This window comes from Lutra lutra, chromosome 1 (genome assembly GCF_902655055.1).
Source record: "Lutra lutra chromosome 1, mLutLut1.2, whole genome shotgun sequence".
Classification (NCBI taxonomy): Eukaryota; Metazoa; Chordata; class Mammalia; order Carnivora; family Mustelidae; genus Lutra; species Lutra lutra.
In genome coordinates this window covers 2,075,156-2,087,847 of record NC_062278.1, presented here as the reverse complement: position 1 = coordinate 2,087,847, position 12,692 = coordinate 2,075,156, and the positions used below count along the sequence as shown (strand labels likewise).

The 12,692-nt window shown below is 67.1% G+C and overlaps 1 protein-coding gene across 4 annotated transcripts; it reads left to right on the top strand.

The window, feature by feature from the left end:
- The first annotated feature begins 1,114 nt into the window (after positions 1-1,114).
- Positions 1,115-10,618, top strand: GATD3 (glutamine amidotransferase class 1 domain containing 3). 4 transcript variants are annotated; one of them, XM_047718823.1, is made up of 7 exons: positions 1,141-1,330; positions 2,043-2,095; positions 3,253-3,366; positions 3,956-4,075; positions 7,116-7,208; positions 9,011-9,167; positions 10,087-10,618. In XM_047718823.1, the coding sequence occupies exons 1-7, from the start codon at positions 1,205-1,207 to the stop codon at positions 10,213-10,215; spliced, it is 792 nt and encodes a 263-aa protein (XP_047574779.1). In that variant the 5' UTR covers positions 1,141-1,204; the 3' UTR covers positions 10,216-10,618. The 4 variants fall into 4 exon arrangements, with proteins under 4 accessions (XP_047574770.1, XP_047574798.1, XP_047574790.1 ...); XM_047718842.1 differs by lacking the exons at positions 7,116-7,208; positions 9,011-9,167; positions 10,087-10,618 and adding exons at positions 4,458-4,718; positions 4,757-4,778 and having other exon boundaries at positions 1,122-1,330; XM_047718834.1 differs by lacking the exon at positions 7,116-7,208 and having other exon boundaries at positions 1,137-1,330.
- Positions 10,619-12,692: the final 2,074 nt, after the last annotated feature.

Genomic DNA, 12,692 nt, shown 5'->3' with positions numbered 1-12,692 from the left:
CTGCAGCACTGTCTGGTTCAGGCAGCTCGTCGCCGCTGCTTTTTTGATAAGTTTCACGTGTGCCGATGAAGTCCAGAAAGTTGACAAATGAACTGTCCTCTGGAGTCTGGAGGCCTGCAGGGGGCTCAGCCCTGTCCCTCCTGGGCACCTGCTCCTCAACCAATGGGAGAGGTCACAGCCAGTGCGAGGTGGCAGGGCCCAGCCAGTGAAAGGCCACTGCGCTACCCACTCCGTGTTCACTCCAATGGACTTGGTTTCTACAACCCCAGCTCCTTTTCCTCTATAAAGAGGCTCCTCTGCCCTGTTTTCCTGATTAGCCTGTGGTTTCAGTTTTCCTGCAGGTTCTTTTTCACGGGCTACAGCTCTGCTATTCTCCAGTGAACACGTTTTTGTCGGTAAAACAGTTTTATTTTTGAGGTTAAAATGCCGCTGAGCCGCCCCGGCGGTGCAGACGACTGGGAGGTGGGGCTCTGCAGGGCCCGGAGCTGCCACGGGGTTGGTGGAGAGGTGGCCTCGTGGCTCCCAGCCCGGCGGAATCAGAATCCGCAGCAGGACCTTCCTCAGGGTGGGGCAGACCTAGGGCACGTCGGTATCAACCCGCGACCCCGTCCCTCCTGCCAGCTCTGGACCCTGAGGCGGGAGGAGGAGGATGGGCTGGGCCCCGGGCCCCGGGAGCCGGGAGAGGCCAGGATCCCGCGGGAGAATGCCCGGCTGCAGGGAAGGGTCCCGGGCCCGTCCTGAAGGGTCAGGAGCAAAGGAGCGGGACCGCCCAAGCCCCTCCTCGGCTCCAGCCGTTTCCTGTCCTGTTACTGCCGCCTCCCCGGGTCTCTGTGCCCAGGGCGGCCCCGGGCAGTGCTCACACCCGCGGCAGGCACGGCCCTGCGTCCACCTGCCGGGCGTCCGCAGCCCGGGGCCGCCGCGGGGACCACTCTGCATCGTGAACAGCTGCCGCACTTGGAAATGCGGTAGATTAGAGGCGTCTCCCGCGAACCGACTCCTGGGAAACAGGGGTTCAACGGAGAAACCCTCCCGGGCCCGCGGGCATCGACCTAGCGCGGGGAGGGCGAGTGCGCAGGCGCGGCCCCGCCTACCGGGGGGATGCTCGCGGGACGTCGGCCGGGCCGACTGCGCAGGCGCGGGGCACGCTGGTTACGCGCGGGGCTCTGTGACCGCGTGACCCTGCGACCCGCGTCCCTGCGCAGTCATGGCGGTCAGGGCCCTGCTGGCGTCCAGGCTACGTGCGGCCTCCGCGTTCGCGCCACTTCACGCGTCCACCCCACGCGCGGCCCTCCACGGCTCGGCGCCGCGCCCGGGGGCCAGGGTCGCTCTGGTGAGCGGACGCCGGCGGGTGGGGCTGCCGCCGAGGCCGGCCCCCCAAGCCCCCGCCGCACCCCTCCACCCCCAGGCCGGCCCCCCAATCCCCCGCCGCACCCCTCCAATCCCCCGGTAGTGTCCCCAAGCCCCCGCCGCACCCCTCCTCCCCCAGGCCGGGCCCCCTGCTCTCCCCCCAGGCCAGCCCCCTAACTACCCCGCTGCACCCCTCCACCCCCCCCAGGTCGTGCCCCCAACCTCCCTGCCGCACTCCTCCACCCCCCAGGCCGGGCCCCTTGCTCTCCCGCAGGCCGGCCCCCTAACCGCCCTCCCGCCGCACACCTCCAACCCCCAGGTCGTGTCCCCAACCCACCCCCACCGCACTCCTCCACCCCCCAGCCCGCCCCCTGCCCTCCCCCAGGCCGGCCTCCTAACCCCTCTGCTGCTGCTCCCCCTGCTCCCCCAGATAAGGCCCCCTAGCCCCTCGGCCACCCTCTCTCTGGGTTGGGCCCCCAGGCTCCTCCCTTAACCCCCAACCCCACCCCTGCCCAACCCTCACCTCTGTCTCTCCAGGGTCAGTTCCATTCTCTTCTCTGGGCCTGCTCTTCTTCTCACGCACACACACACACACACACACACACACACACGCGCGCGCGCGCGCGGGCGTGCGGCCCCGCCCCCCCAGGCCAGCGGCTTCCTGGTGGACCCCCCTGACCCCCACTCCCCGACAGGTGCTGTCTGGATGTGGAGTCTACGATGGGACTGAGCTCCACGAGGCCTCAGCGTAAGCCCTCAAGGACGGTTGCCTTTTCCTGAACCATTTGGGGACCCTTCGTCTAGACAGGCAGAAACCAGTGAGCCGAGAAGTGAGGGGCAGGGAGCCCCTCGAGTCCGTGGCCTTGTGCCCCACAGATAAGCAGGGAGCACTTCTGGTGTCCTGTTAGCGCCTGCTGCTTCCCTCCGAGGCCCGGGGGTGTGGGCGTCCTCGTTCTGGCTCTCTGGGTGAGCCGCCCGCCTCGGCCGTGTCTTTGATGGGACCCGTCCGCGGTCGCTCATCCTTCTCTTACCTGAGTGAAAAGGCTTCTGTGTGCCAGAGCGCTGGGCCTTGTGGGCCTGGAGCTGGTTGGAGGAGAGTTAGCATGTGGCTGGGGGACATGTCCCTCGGGTGCGGGGCCACAGGGAGCCCAGAGGAGCCCGAGGCCCCCACAGCCTGCGCCTGCCCTCCCATCCAGCGTGGGCACCAGCCCGCAGTGGACTTCGGCGCGTGCAGAGCTGGTGGGCAGTGGAGAGCCAGGAGAGCTTCCAGATGGGGGCTCGGGGCCGGGACACGAGAACAGGGGAGCACGGGGTAGCGGGTGGACACGGAGCCGAGTGCGGAGAGCCCTGCAGGTTACAAGGAGCTGAGCCCGAGTGATGGGGCGGTGCTGGCCCTACCCGCTCACGCCGCCTCTGAAGGGGGACAGTGAGAGCCCCGGGCCTGGAACAGATCAGCCCTCGGGGAGACCTGGATGTCTCTCCCCTGGCCCTCTATGACAGGAAGGGTGGGGCAGAGCAGGACTCAAACGTCCTGTCCTGACCGAAGCCTGACTCAGCCCTCCCGTCCTGCGTCGATCATCTGTGGGAGGAAGAGCCCCCAAAGCATCCTGGGAGCCGAGACTTCCAGGCTGGGACCGGCCTGGTCGCCCGTCCCCTGCACCCCGGTTTGTAGAGGGAGCTGGGGGACCAGCTGGGCTCTCCAGGCTGGTTCGGTGGCAGCAAATCTGATCTGTGGACGTGGGGGTCCTTGGTCAGCCGGCCATAGCCTGCGGGAAGGCCCCGTGATGGTAGCCGCCGTAAGGGGTGTGCACGGGGCCCTCTGCGGGGCGCTGCCCATGCGCGCGGAGTGACAGGCAGCGCCGGGTCGGCTGCGTCTCGGAATCTGTCTCCTTTTCTCCCGCGCAGGGTGTTGGTCCACCTGAGCCGTGGCGGGGCCGAGGTCCAGATCTTCGCTCCTGACATCCCTCAGATGCACGTGGTCGACCACACCAAGGGGCAGCCTTCCGAGAGCGAGACCAGGTGTGGGTCCCTCCCCGAGTCCTGAGCGTGGACCAGGACCTGCTGGAAGCTGCCCGAGACCCTGTGGGCTTGGTTGCATTGTCCCGGCCGCGAATCTGGCTGCGTTCCGGGCTGTCCCGCGACGGTGTCGTGGTGGCGCTCGTTACCTTCTACCGCCTGCCGGAAGTCCTCCTGCCTGGCTTTCGTGATCCCCTGCCCTGCGGTCAGCGTGGACTCCTGTCTCCTGCCCCTGGCTGGGCCCCGGTCTTGGAGCATTTCTGTCCCCGAGGCCCGTGCAGTCTTGGCACACGCTGAGGTCCCTCTGGCCCTCCCGTCTTGCTCCGGCTGCAGGGTCCGGCCAGGCACAGCGCAGTCTCCTGCTGGGGCGGGCCCTGGCTTGCTTCCCTCGGCCTCTGCGGTACCTGGACCTTCCCACGCCAGCCTTCGTCAGGCCCAGGGCTAAGCGGGCCAGATGCTGCGCGGGCCGAGGCCGTCTTTCCAGACGCCGACCTTCAGCGCTCGCGCGCTTGCTCATGGGCCGGCCTCCCGCAAGCCCGGCTCTGCTCTCCACACCCTGACGCTGACGTCCGGCCTCTCTGTTCTCTCCCAGGAACGTCCTGACGGAGTCTGCGAGGATCGCCCGCGGCAAGATCACCGACCTGGCCCGGCTCAGTGCGGCCAATCACGACGCCGCCATCTTCCCCGGAGGCTTCGGGGCCGCTAAGAACCTGTGAGTGCTGGAGCGCCGCGAGGGACGGGGCGTGGGGTCCCAGAGGCTGCACGGAGCTGCTCTGTCGGGGGCCCCGGTGTAGCGTCAGCAGGACGCAGGTTTCTCTCACTTCTTGCTGCGTGTTCCCGGCGTGGGCTTCCTCTGATCCAGCGACGCGCCGGCCGGCCTGGTCCCATCAGGACCTGCGTCCCTGCACGTGTTCCTCACGGACGCCGCCGCCTCGCGGGCCTGGTGGCAGGGAAGCCGCTGTCCCCCCCCGGGCTGTGTGGAGGCTGGTCTGACGGGAGGAAGGGAGCCCTTCCTCATTTTGTTCTCCGGTCGTTGCCATGGTAGCCGGAGCACAAGCTGTCACCACGTCGGCGTGACGTCTCTTGGGTTTCAGGTCCCGTTTCTGTTCCCGTTTCTCCACCTGTCTGTGTGCCTCACGGAAGTGCTCTGTGCGGGCCGCGCCGTCCCGGCTTGTCCCTTCCGAGGCAGCCCCACTGCGGCTGGCGTGGGAGGACAGGAAGCATCTGCGTCGCCTGCTTTGGGGTCAGACGGGGACCCTAGTGGGGGTAACAGCCTGGACTCGGCGGGTTTCAGTGGAAACCCCGCAGACTGGGCTCCACGGGGAGCATCTCCCTGGATCGCAGACGAGCTGGCTGCTGTGCCCACGGCCAGGCGCCCCTGACAGTGTGGCTGGCTGTGAGCTCGGGCAGCCAGCCCCCCACTCCACCTCCCTGCTCCCCGCCGCTCCCAGACCAGGCGGGTGTGGGGTGCTGCTGGCGCCCTCCCGCACAGCCTCGGCCCGCGAGCACCCGCTGGGTTTCCTTGCTGTGCCATCGGGTCTCCTCTCGAAGGTCTCCGCCCGCCGTGCCTCCTGCAGCAGGCTCCTCTCCCCCTCCTCTTCCCGCCACCCCCCGTGGGGTCTCCCCTCCTGTCCCGGCGCCCTTCTCTGACGTCCGCCAGGAATTCTGTTTGTATCTGGACCGCAGACCTCCCCCCTTCTTGATCTGCATGGCCGCTGCCTGCCCCAGGCTCGCACCACAGTGTCCTGTCGACATTCTGTCACCTGGACCGTCCCTTGTCAGCCCCGCCTCCCTCTGGACTCCTTGTGTGCAGGGTATGGGGTGGGGCAGGGATTGAGCCTGGGACCCTCGTGAGCACTGCCCCCTGCACCCTGTTTGGTTGGTTGGCGGGTGCCGTCCCCCTGCAGCGGTGTCCTGGCTCGCTGTATCCCGGTGCCCTGCACCCAGAAGTGAGGGGCACAGGCAGTTAGGGACCTGAGGTGTTCCGACGCCACTTGGCTCCCCTCGGCCTGCAGACACCCGAATGGCTCTGTCCAGGTCCCGAGCCGCTGTTCCGCCTGTGGAGCCGGTTCCCATACTGCTTCCTCCTCTGGGAGCCCTGCCTCGCCCTCCTGTCCGCTCCGTCCTCCAAATGCCAGCCTCTCGGGTGAGCTGCCCTCGTCCCCGCCGCCTGCACGCGCACCGGGCAGAAGCTGGCAGGGAGTGGCCTCCGTTGGCTTCACTCTGCCAGGCCCCGGGGCTTTTCCTGGGGAAGGTGAGCCTGAACTCTGACCGTTGCCCGCCTCCCCCCGCCCCCAGCCCGGGTGAGGGCACTTTCGGGCTGTGCTCGGGTTGTGCCCGTGGCCCAGCTGATGACCACACACGGTTGACCTAGAAGCACAGGAGGGAGGTGAGCAGGTTGTTGGCGGTCTTTGCCCTGCGTTCCAGGGAGCCGTGGCCTTGGGTCAGCGCCCCCGTCTGTGAACTCACTCTTCCCCCGGGCAAGCTGGGGCTTCAGGTCTCCTGCCTCATTCATCCCGGCCGTTCGAGCAGAAACGTCAGCTCAGTGGTTGGTTCACCACGGCTGCCGGTTGGGCCGTGGGACGCGGCGAGGGGCGGCAGGCGAGCTCGCGGGGTCAGAAGTTCTTTCTGTGGGGGGCCTCGGGCCCGTCCCTGCCCTGGTTGCCCGTTCACGTGTACGTTCGAGAGGTCTCCGTGGGGTTGTGTGAAGTCTGACCGGGCGCCGGGCTGGCGCGGGTGGGCGAGTGTCCAGCACTTGGTTTCGGCTCAGGCTGTGGTCCCAGGGTTGTGAGCGGGAGCTCCGCGCATGGGGGTCTGCTGGACGTTCCTTCTCTCTCCGTTCTCCCCTCTGCGCGCACGCTCTCGCTTTCTGAGATAACGTCTTTTTTAAAAAAAGCAAAGTGTAACCAGTTGGAGGCCTGTTAAGCTTCTTGTTCTGTTTTGTGTGTGTCACAAACGGTGGCTTGTCGGTGGCCTGTTAAGCACCTCATGGCTGCACGCACAGACCCCGTCGGGCAGACGCCCCAACTCGGATGGACACCGTGGTTTCCAGGCCTCACGTCTGGGCTGCTACTGGCTTCTGGGGGACATAGTTGATATGTAATAAAGTGTGACGCGTGATAGCTCGGCCAACCAGGCACACCCCGACACGGTCAGGCCGCAGGCTGCCGGAGCCCCGTGGCACTCACACGTTCCCGGGCTGGAGGTGTGCACACGCGCGTGCCAGGGAGCCAGAGTGGGGCTCCTGGGAGAGTGTGTGTGCTTTGGGGCTCACCAGTTGCCTCCCAGAGAGGTGCCGGCACGCAGCCGGTGGGCGGGGAGGCCGTCCAGACCCCCGAGCCGCGCCTGGCATGGAGAGAGGCACAGCGTCCTGTCCTCTAACCCGTGCGTCTTTCTCACGCGTGGACGGCGGGTCACGGCTTTCAGGCCCGCAGCATGTCCTGCTTCTCCTTGGCTTACAGAGCCGACCTCTGAGGACTCTGTGGGTGTGGCCCGCAGCCCGGGCACCTGCCGGCTGTGGTTCTCCCGGGGACTGGCCTCCCCGCCTCACCTCTCTGCCGCCCCCTCCCTCGCTGGGCTGGAAGTAGAGAAAGTAATGTATGTGATTACCTGAAAACCCGCGCTCGCGCACGTGACCTGCTCGTCTCGGGGTCTGGGGAGTTAGCGCGGCCGCCCCGTCTCCCGGGTAGGGTCGGGGCCCCGGGCAGGCCGACCCCCGGCCGTGAGAGCTGAGCCGCCTCTTCTCGTGGTAGGAGCACATTCGCTGCTGACGGGAAAGACTGCAAGGTCCACGGGGACGTGGAGCGGGTCCTGAAGGAGTTCCACGCGGCCGGCAAGCCCATTGGGTAGGTCGGGGCAGGGGGAGGGCGGGGCTGCGCGGTCCTCGAGGCCGTTTTCACTCTGAGCTCACGCGTCGTCACAGGCGCCTTCCCCCTGGGAAAATGCTGTGGTCGCGGTAACTCGTTCTGCTGACTTCGCAGGAAGGAGAGCTTCTAGAAGACTCCGCGTCAGTCCTTCCCCGACCCCCAGCTTTGCCAGCACCTCCTCCCCTCGCCAGGTGTCTGCTGTCCCGTCCCCGCTCCAGGCGGGCTGGGGCTCCTTGGCCCAGCGCCCTCCCCTGCCCTGGGGCGGCGTTCAAGGCACCCCCAGACTCCCGCAGGCCGCCGCGCCCCCGAGCGGAGCTCACCAGGCGGGCTGCACCGGCCCTGGCTTGTCCGCACAAGCGCGCCGGGGTGTGGGGGTGGCGCAGGTCCGCTGGTGCGAGAGGCGTCCCCGGAGCTCCGCCGGATGCGCTGAACGTGGGTGTGGACGGAGCGCGGCAGCCTCTGCAGCTGCGTGAGCGGGGTCGCGTGACGACAGTCCCCACGCGGGTCACTCACCGGAAGTCCTGCCGGTCACGGTGCAGGAGCCCTCCTCACAGAAGGCTCTGGCCTCGGGTCCGTAGGCTGGCAGCCCATGGGCTTAGAAGACACTGAGCTGGGCCACCCGGGAGCGGGGGACGGCACTGCCCCCTGCCTCTCCCCTCCTGGGACGCGAGCCCTGGAGTAGCTTCTGCTCATGTGGGTGAGCGCCAGGGACGACCCCATATCACGAGCACAGGCGGGAGCGAGGGGCCCGATGGCTGTGCTGCCTTGCTCGGGTGTCCCCTGAGCGGTGCCAGCGAGAGCCTCCGGCTCCAGCGTCCGCAGCCTGAGAGCAGGGTGGGCGGCTGTGCCAACAGCACCACTCGAGGGCTGATGGCCACACTGCTGGCTTGTGTGTCCCATGCCCCGGCCGCCAGGCTTGGGACGTGGGCGCTTCAGGACGCCAGTTCTGATGGCTTCCTGCCTCCTTGGTGGCTGAGGGAGATTTTCTCCCACGCGTTTCTAGCGTTTTAGGCGTGAGATTTGAGAAGGAACGAGAGTATGTTGACATCACTCTCACGGCTCGCCGGAGCAGCCTGGGGACAGAGCCGTGCCGGCCTACACGGGAGCCGCAGACAGGCCGTGCTGACCATGAGCTGGGCAGGGGCTGCCAGCGGTGTGCAAGGCCCTGAGGGAGGGCAGGGGCAGCCTGACTTGCAGCCGCGTGGTGGTGCCACATGTGTCCCCCGCGCGCATGGCCATGGGTGTGCCCAGGTTCTGGCGCTTCCGGTCAGCGGGGCCTCCTGGTGGGAGCAGAGCCTCCGAGGAGCCCTGCAGGAGCACCCAGAGTGAACCGCGAGCCTCCGACACCCAGGGATTGGCCCATTGGGGGTGTAGCGGGGCTCAGGGCTCTCGTGGTGGGGGCCCTTGGCTGCCGTGGTGCCGAGCACACTCACTGGCCTGCTGAGACCACTTCTCACACCCTCTGCGGAGAGGGTGTCTCTGGACGTCCGTGCCCTGGGGTCAGCTGCTGCTGTGTGAAAAGCCACCCAAAACTCAGGTTGAAGTCCACTGTTGCCTTCTGAGAGCCCTTCTCTGCGGCCACCACGGCGGGCGGCCACTGCCCACGGGCCCTCTGCTGCGGGGGCTGCAGTGCGTGGGGCAGTGAGCGGAGGCTCCTGTCGCTGCGACACTCCTTGCTCCGTGGCCCAGCGGCCGCTGTTGGGCTCATCCTCACGGTCAGTCCCGCTCCGGGCCTGGCATGTACACGTGTAGTCCTGAGCCCACCCTGTCCTGCCTTCCAGCCTGTGCTGCATCGCTCCCGTCCTCGCGGCCAAAGTGCTCCGTGGCGTTGAGGTCACCGTGGGCCACGAGCAGGAGGAAGGCGGCAGGTGGCCCTACGCAGGGACCGTGGAAGCCATCAAAGCGCTGGGCGCCAAGCACTGCGTGAAGGGAGTGACCATATCCTTTCTGGCAGCCGGGGTGGCAGCAGCATGTGGTGGGGGGACCCGTCCTCTGACCTCGGGGACGGACCCAGGCAGGCAGCCTCTTGAACAAGGGTCTGTGCTGCTGGGGCGTCTGGGAGCACATGCACGATGGGTGTCACACCTACTGCCCCGGCCTGGAGCCCCATCAGGCCACCTGGTCAGGCGAGTGCACGGCCTCAGGCTCCGTGGGGTCAGGTTTCTGGGCAGGGGCGGAGGCAGCAGGCGCCCCAGGGTGGTGGGGGGCTGCAGTGGAAGACGGACAGGGGAGCTGCCTGGCTTGGCTGGAAGCTCCCTGGGTGCTGTGGACGGGGAGCCATCCCACATGGCCTCGTGGCCCGCTGGTCCTCCTGTGGGTGCCCGGGTGCTGTGTGCACAGAGCCTCGGGCCACAGGCTGACCGCGTTCTGGGTCCACAGCTGGACCCAGACTCTCCACGTGGACCAGGGTTGAGGAGCAGAGCGGCACGGTGTCCCCTGGGGATCTGGAGACAACACCGTGTCCCTCTGGGTGTCCGTCTCAAAGCTGCCTTTCTCTCCTCGTGGGTGGTGTCTGGTGCGGCGCTCCGTCTCCCCGGTGTGCAGAGGGGGGCAGAGCCCACAAGTCGTCCGGGTGGGCTGGCCACGCGGCCTTGGGGTTGGGCACAGGAGGGTGCATGTTGTTAGCATGGGACAGGGCCAGGCCTGTGTCTGCTAGTGTCTGGGTGACCAGGACAGGAACGTGGCTCGTGTAGAGGGAGGGCCCGGGTTGGCCTCTTGCTGTGGGTGAGCTCTGCTCTAGGTGCACTTCCGCCCACTGCAGGTTGGTGTGGGGCGGCTGCGGGGACCGGGCTGGACACATCGCACCTGCGATCCCCTAGTCCTTGCCAGGTGATGTGTTTCCATAACTTCTGTGCACGAAGCTCACGTGGACCAGAAGAACAAGGTGGTCACGACCCCGGCCTTCATGTGCGAGACGGAGCTCCACCACATCCACGACGGGATCGGGGCCATGGTGAAGAAGGTGCTGGAACTCTGTCAGAAGTGACCGTGCCGCCGGCCCTGCGTCTTCCACCAGGTGGAGCTGGCGGCCCGCGTGCCCCTGCCCCTGGCTGCGGGCGGGGATCCACTTCTTGTAGGCACCTCTGCCCGAGGAGGAGGCATCCTTGGGCTCAGGCCGGTCGGTCTCCCGTGTGACCCGAGAGGGAAGCGGGGCCTGTCGGTTCAGGAAGAGAATTGGGAGAGACGTCACTGCACTGTGTTACGTGTGGCCTTAGGGTGCTTGGCATTCGGGAGGGAAGAATTGTTTTGAGTTTATGAATCTAGTAGTTAGGAGATTGAGTTATCACGCTCACTGGTAATTGAAAGTCCTGTAACCCGGAGTAAACGTGTGCTAAAGCGGAAAGGGGTTGCGTTGAGGTCGGGGAGAATAAACTCTTCCCAGACGGACACTTGGCCGGCTCATGTGACTGACGCCTTCTGAAGCTGGCGCGGGCGGCGGAAGCGAGGTTCCGTGCTTTCCAGGAAGGAAAGGTAGTTGCGGATGCTCAGCCCGTGTGGTCAGCCGGTGGGGCGGGGACTGTCGGGTCGGTCCCAGGCCGCGGGCAGCAGCCGATGTGAGGCGGTAGAGAAGGCGCAACAGCAGCAGGCGGCCCGCGTCGCTCGTGCGCTGCAGTCGGGGGAGGGACAGCCCGGGCGCAGCCTGAGGTGGTGCGGGCTTCCCCCGCTGTAGCACATTCCCCTCCCAGTCCCTGTCCTGTGACCCCGGGAGGGTGGGGGCAGCTGCGGGGGTGCACTTCTGGGCCGTTCGGTTGGGGTTTGGCACCCAAGCTCCGCCCCCCCCCCCCCCAACTGCCATAAGAGGTAAGTGATGATGAGCCTCGCGGTTTCTGGGGCCCAGGGACGGAGCCGTGATGCCTGATGCCGTGCGGCCCCTTCCCCCGGCAAACCGTGTGTCCGCCGGCCGGCCTCAGCACGTCTGACCTTCACGGGAACTCTGTTCTCTGGGGGCCTGCCTGTGTCCCCCCGTGGCAGGAGCCCCCGTGGCCCGCCTGCAGACACCAGGATTGCCCTGGCCCCAGGTAGCCTCCCAGGGCCCGTCAGAGGTCAGGTCACCACAGAGCACTGTCTTCTTCCTGAGAAACATGTCGAAACCCTTTTTACATGTGTGCACACGTGTGTGTAGGGAGGAGTGCCTGGCCCCCAGGCATGCAGCTCAGAGACGTCCTGGCCGACACCGCGTGGCCCTCCCCGTCCCCACTAGGGCCAAGCACACTGGGGTCTGGGCACAGGGACCTTTCCCGTGTGGCTTTCCTTCATGGACGTGCTCCCCCGTGGGCCCCTCTGCAGCTTTCCCGTGTTGCGCGAGCACTGCCTTTGCGAGTGCTCTGGTAGGTGTGGGCGTGTTCATGGGCTTGTGGGTTGCTGTGTCCGGTTGGGGCCGCTGGGCGGTAGGGGATTTGGAGCCTGGCCTCAGTGGACGAGGTTTTCTTTGGTGTCTCCCTGATGTCTGCTGTCACCAGTCCCCTTACTGTCGGCCGTTTCTGGCCCTGGGCGGTCTGCTATGGCAGAGCACGTGGCCGGCGTCCGACTGACGATCAGAGTTCATGTGCGTTGTGCTGGCGTGTCACTGGCAGGCGCACGTGCCTTCTCCCGTTGGCCTTTTCTTCTTCAAGGGCCTCGGTGAGCCGAGCGTCCCGGCTGCCGTGCGCCTGCGGCCCTTCCTGGTGTGCAGTGCTTCGTGGAGGCTGACGCCGCTCCCGGGCCAGGAAGGCCTTCCCTGGGTCCTGGGTCATCTGCCCACCACGTGCTCATCAGTAAATGGTGAGGAGGAGCCCGTCTGCCCTGCACTTGGACATCTTCTGGACACGCGGGGACATGCCCCCGCAGCAGAGAGGTGTTCAGCGGGCCCCGCGCACGGCAGCCACTACCCACCCCCTCAGGGGTCTCCGCACAGGGCGTGGGTGATGTCGGGCGCTTTGGGACCCAGAGCCACACTCAGGAAACACGGGCTGACGGGGTCCCCTCCTCTCGCTGTGCTTCTCTGGAAGAGCAGGTGCGCAGGGCGGGAAGGGGGACGCGAGGACGAGGCCCCACGGGAGCGCTCAGTGTCGGTAGCGTTCACGGGGTTCTCCGCGTGCAGCCGTCGTCAGTCCTGTCGCTTCTCGGAAGGATGAGGCGTCTGATCGCCGGTTCGGAAGGGCACGCATCCGTCTTGCTTTCCTCTCATGGTCCCCCGTGGTGACGAGGTGCGGGGACGCTAGCGTGTGTGGCTTCCGTGCACCAGAGGCCCCAGCACCCGCTCACTCAGCTGTCGCCGCAGCCCTGCGGGGCAGGAGGTCAGGCAGACAGACCGGTGCTCGGGCCTGTACTCGGGCCTGTGCTCGGGGAGGAGACCCAACGCGCTGGGAGGGCCCAGACAGAGCCGGCCAGGGTTTGACAACAACTGGGTGCCTCCTGAATGCCGGGCGCTGTCCCACAGCTGGGGGGGGAAGGGGAGGCACAGGTGGACGGGATGAGGCTGTG

Bases quoted from the DNA above. Each gene is read 5' to 3' on its own strand.
- GATD3 (XM_047718814.1), top strand. From the start codon at position 1,205: ATGGCGGTCAGGGCCCTGCTGGCGTCCAGGCTACGTGCGGCCTCCGCG. The intron at 3,367-3,955 runs GTGTGGGTCCCT...GTTCTCTCCCAG, and splicing joins CCTTCCGAGAGCGAGACCAG to GAACGTCCTGACGGAGTCTG. The intron at 4,076-4,457 runs GTGAGTGCTGGA...CTTGGGTTTCAG, and splicing joins TTCGGGGCCGCTAAGAACCT to GTCCCGTTTCTGTTCCCGTT.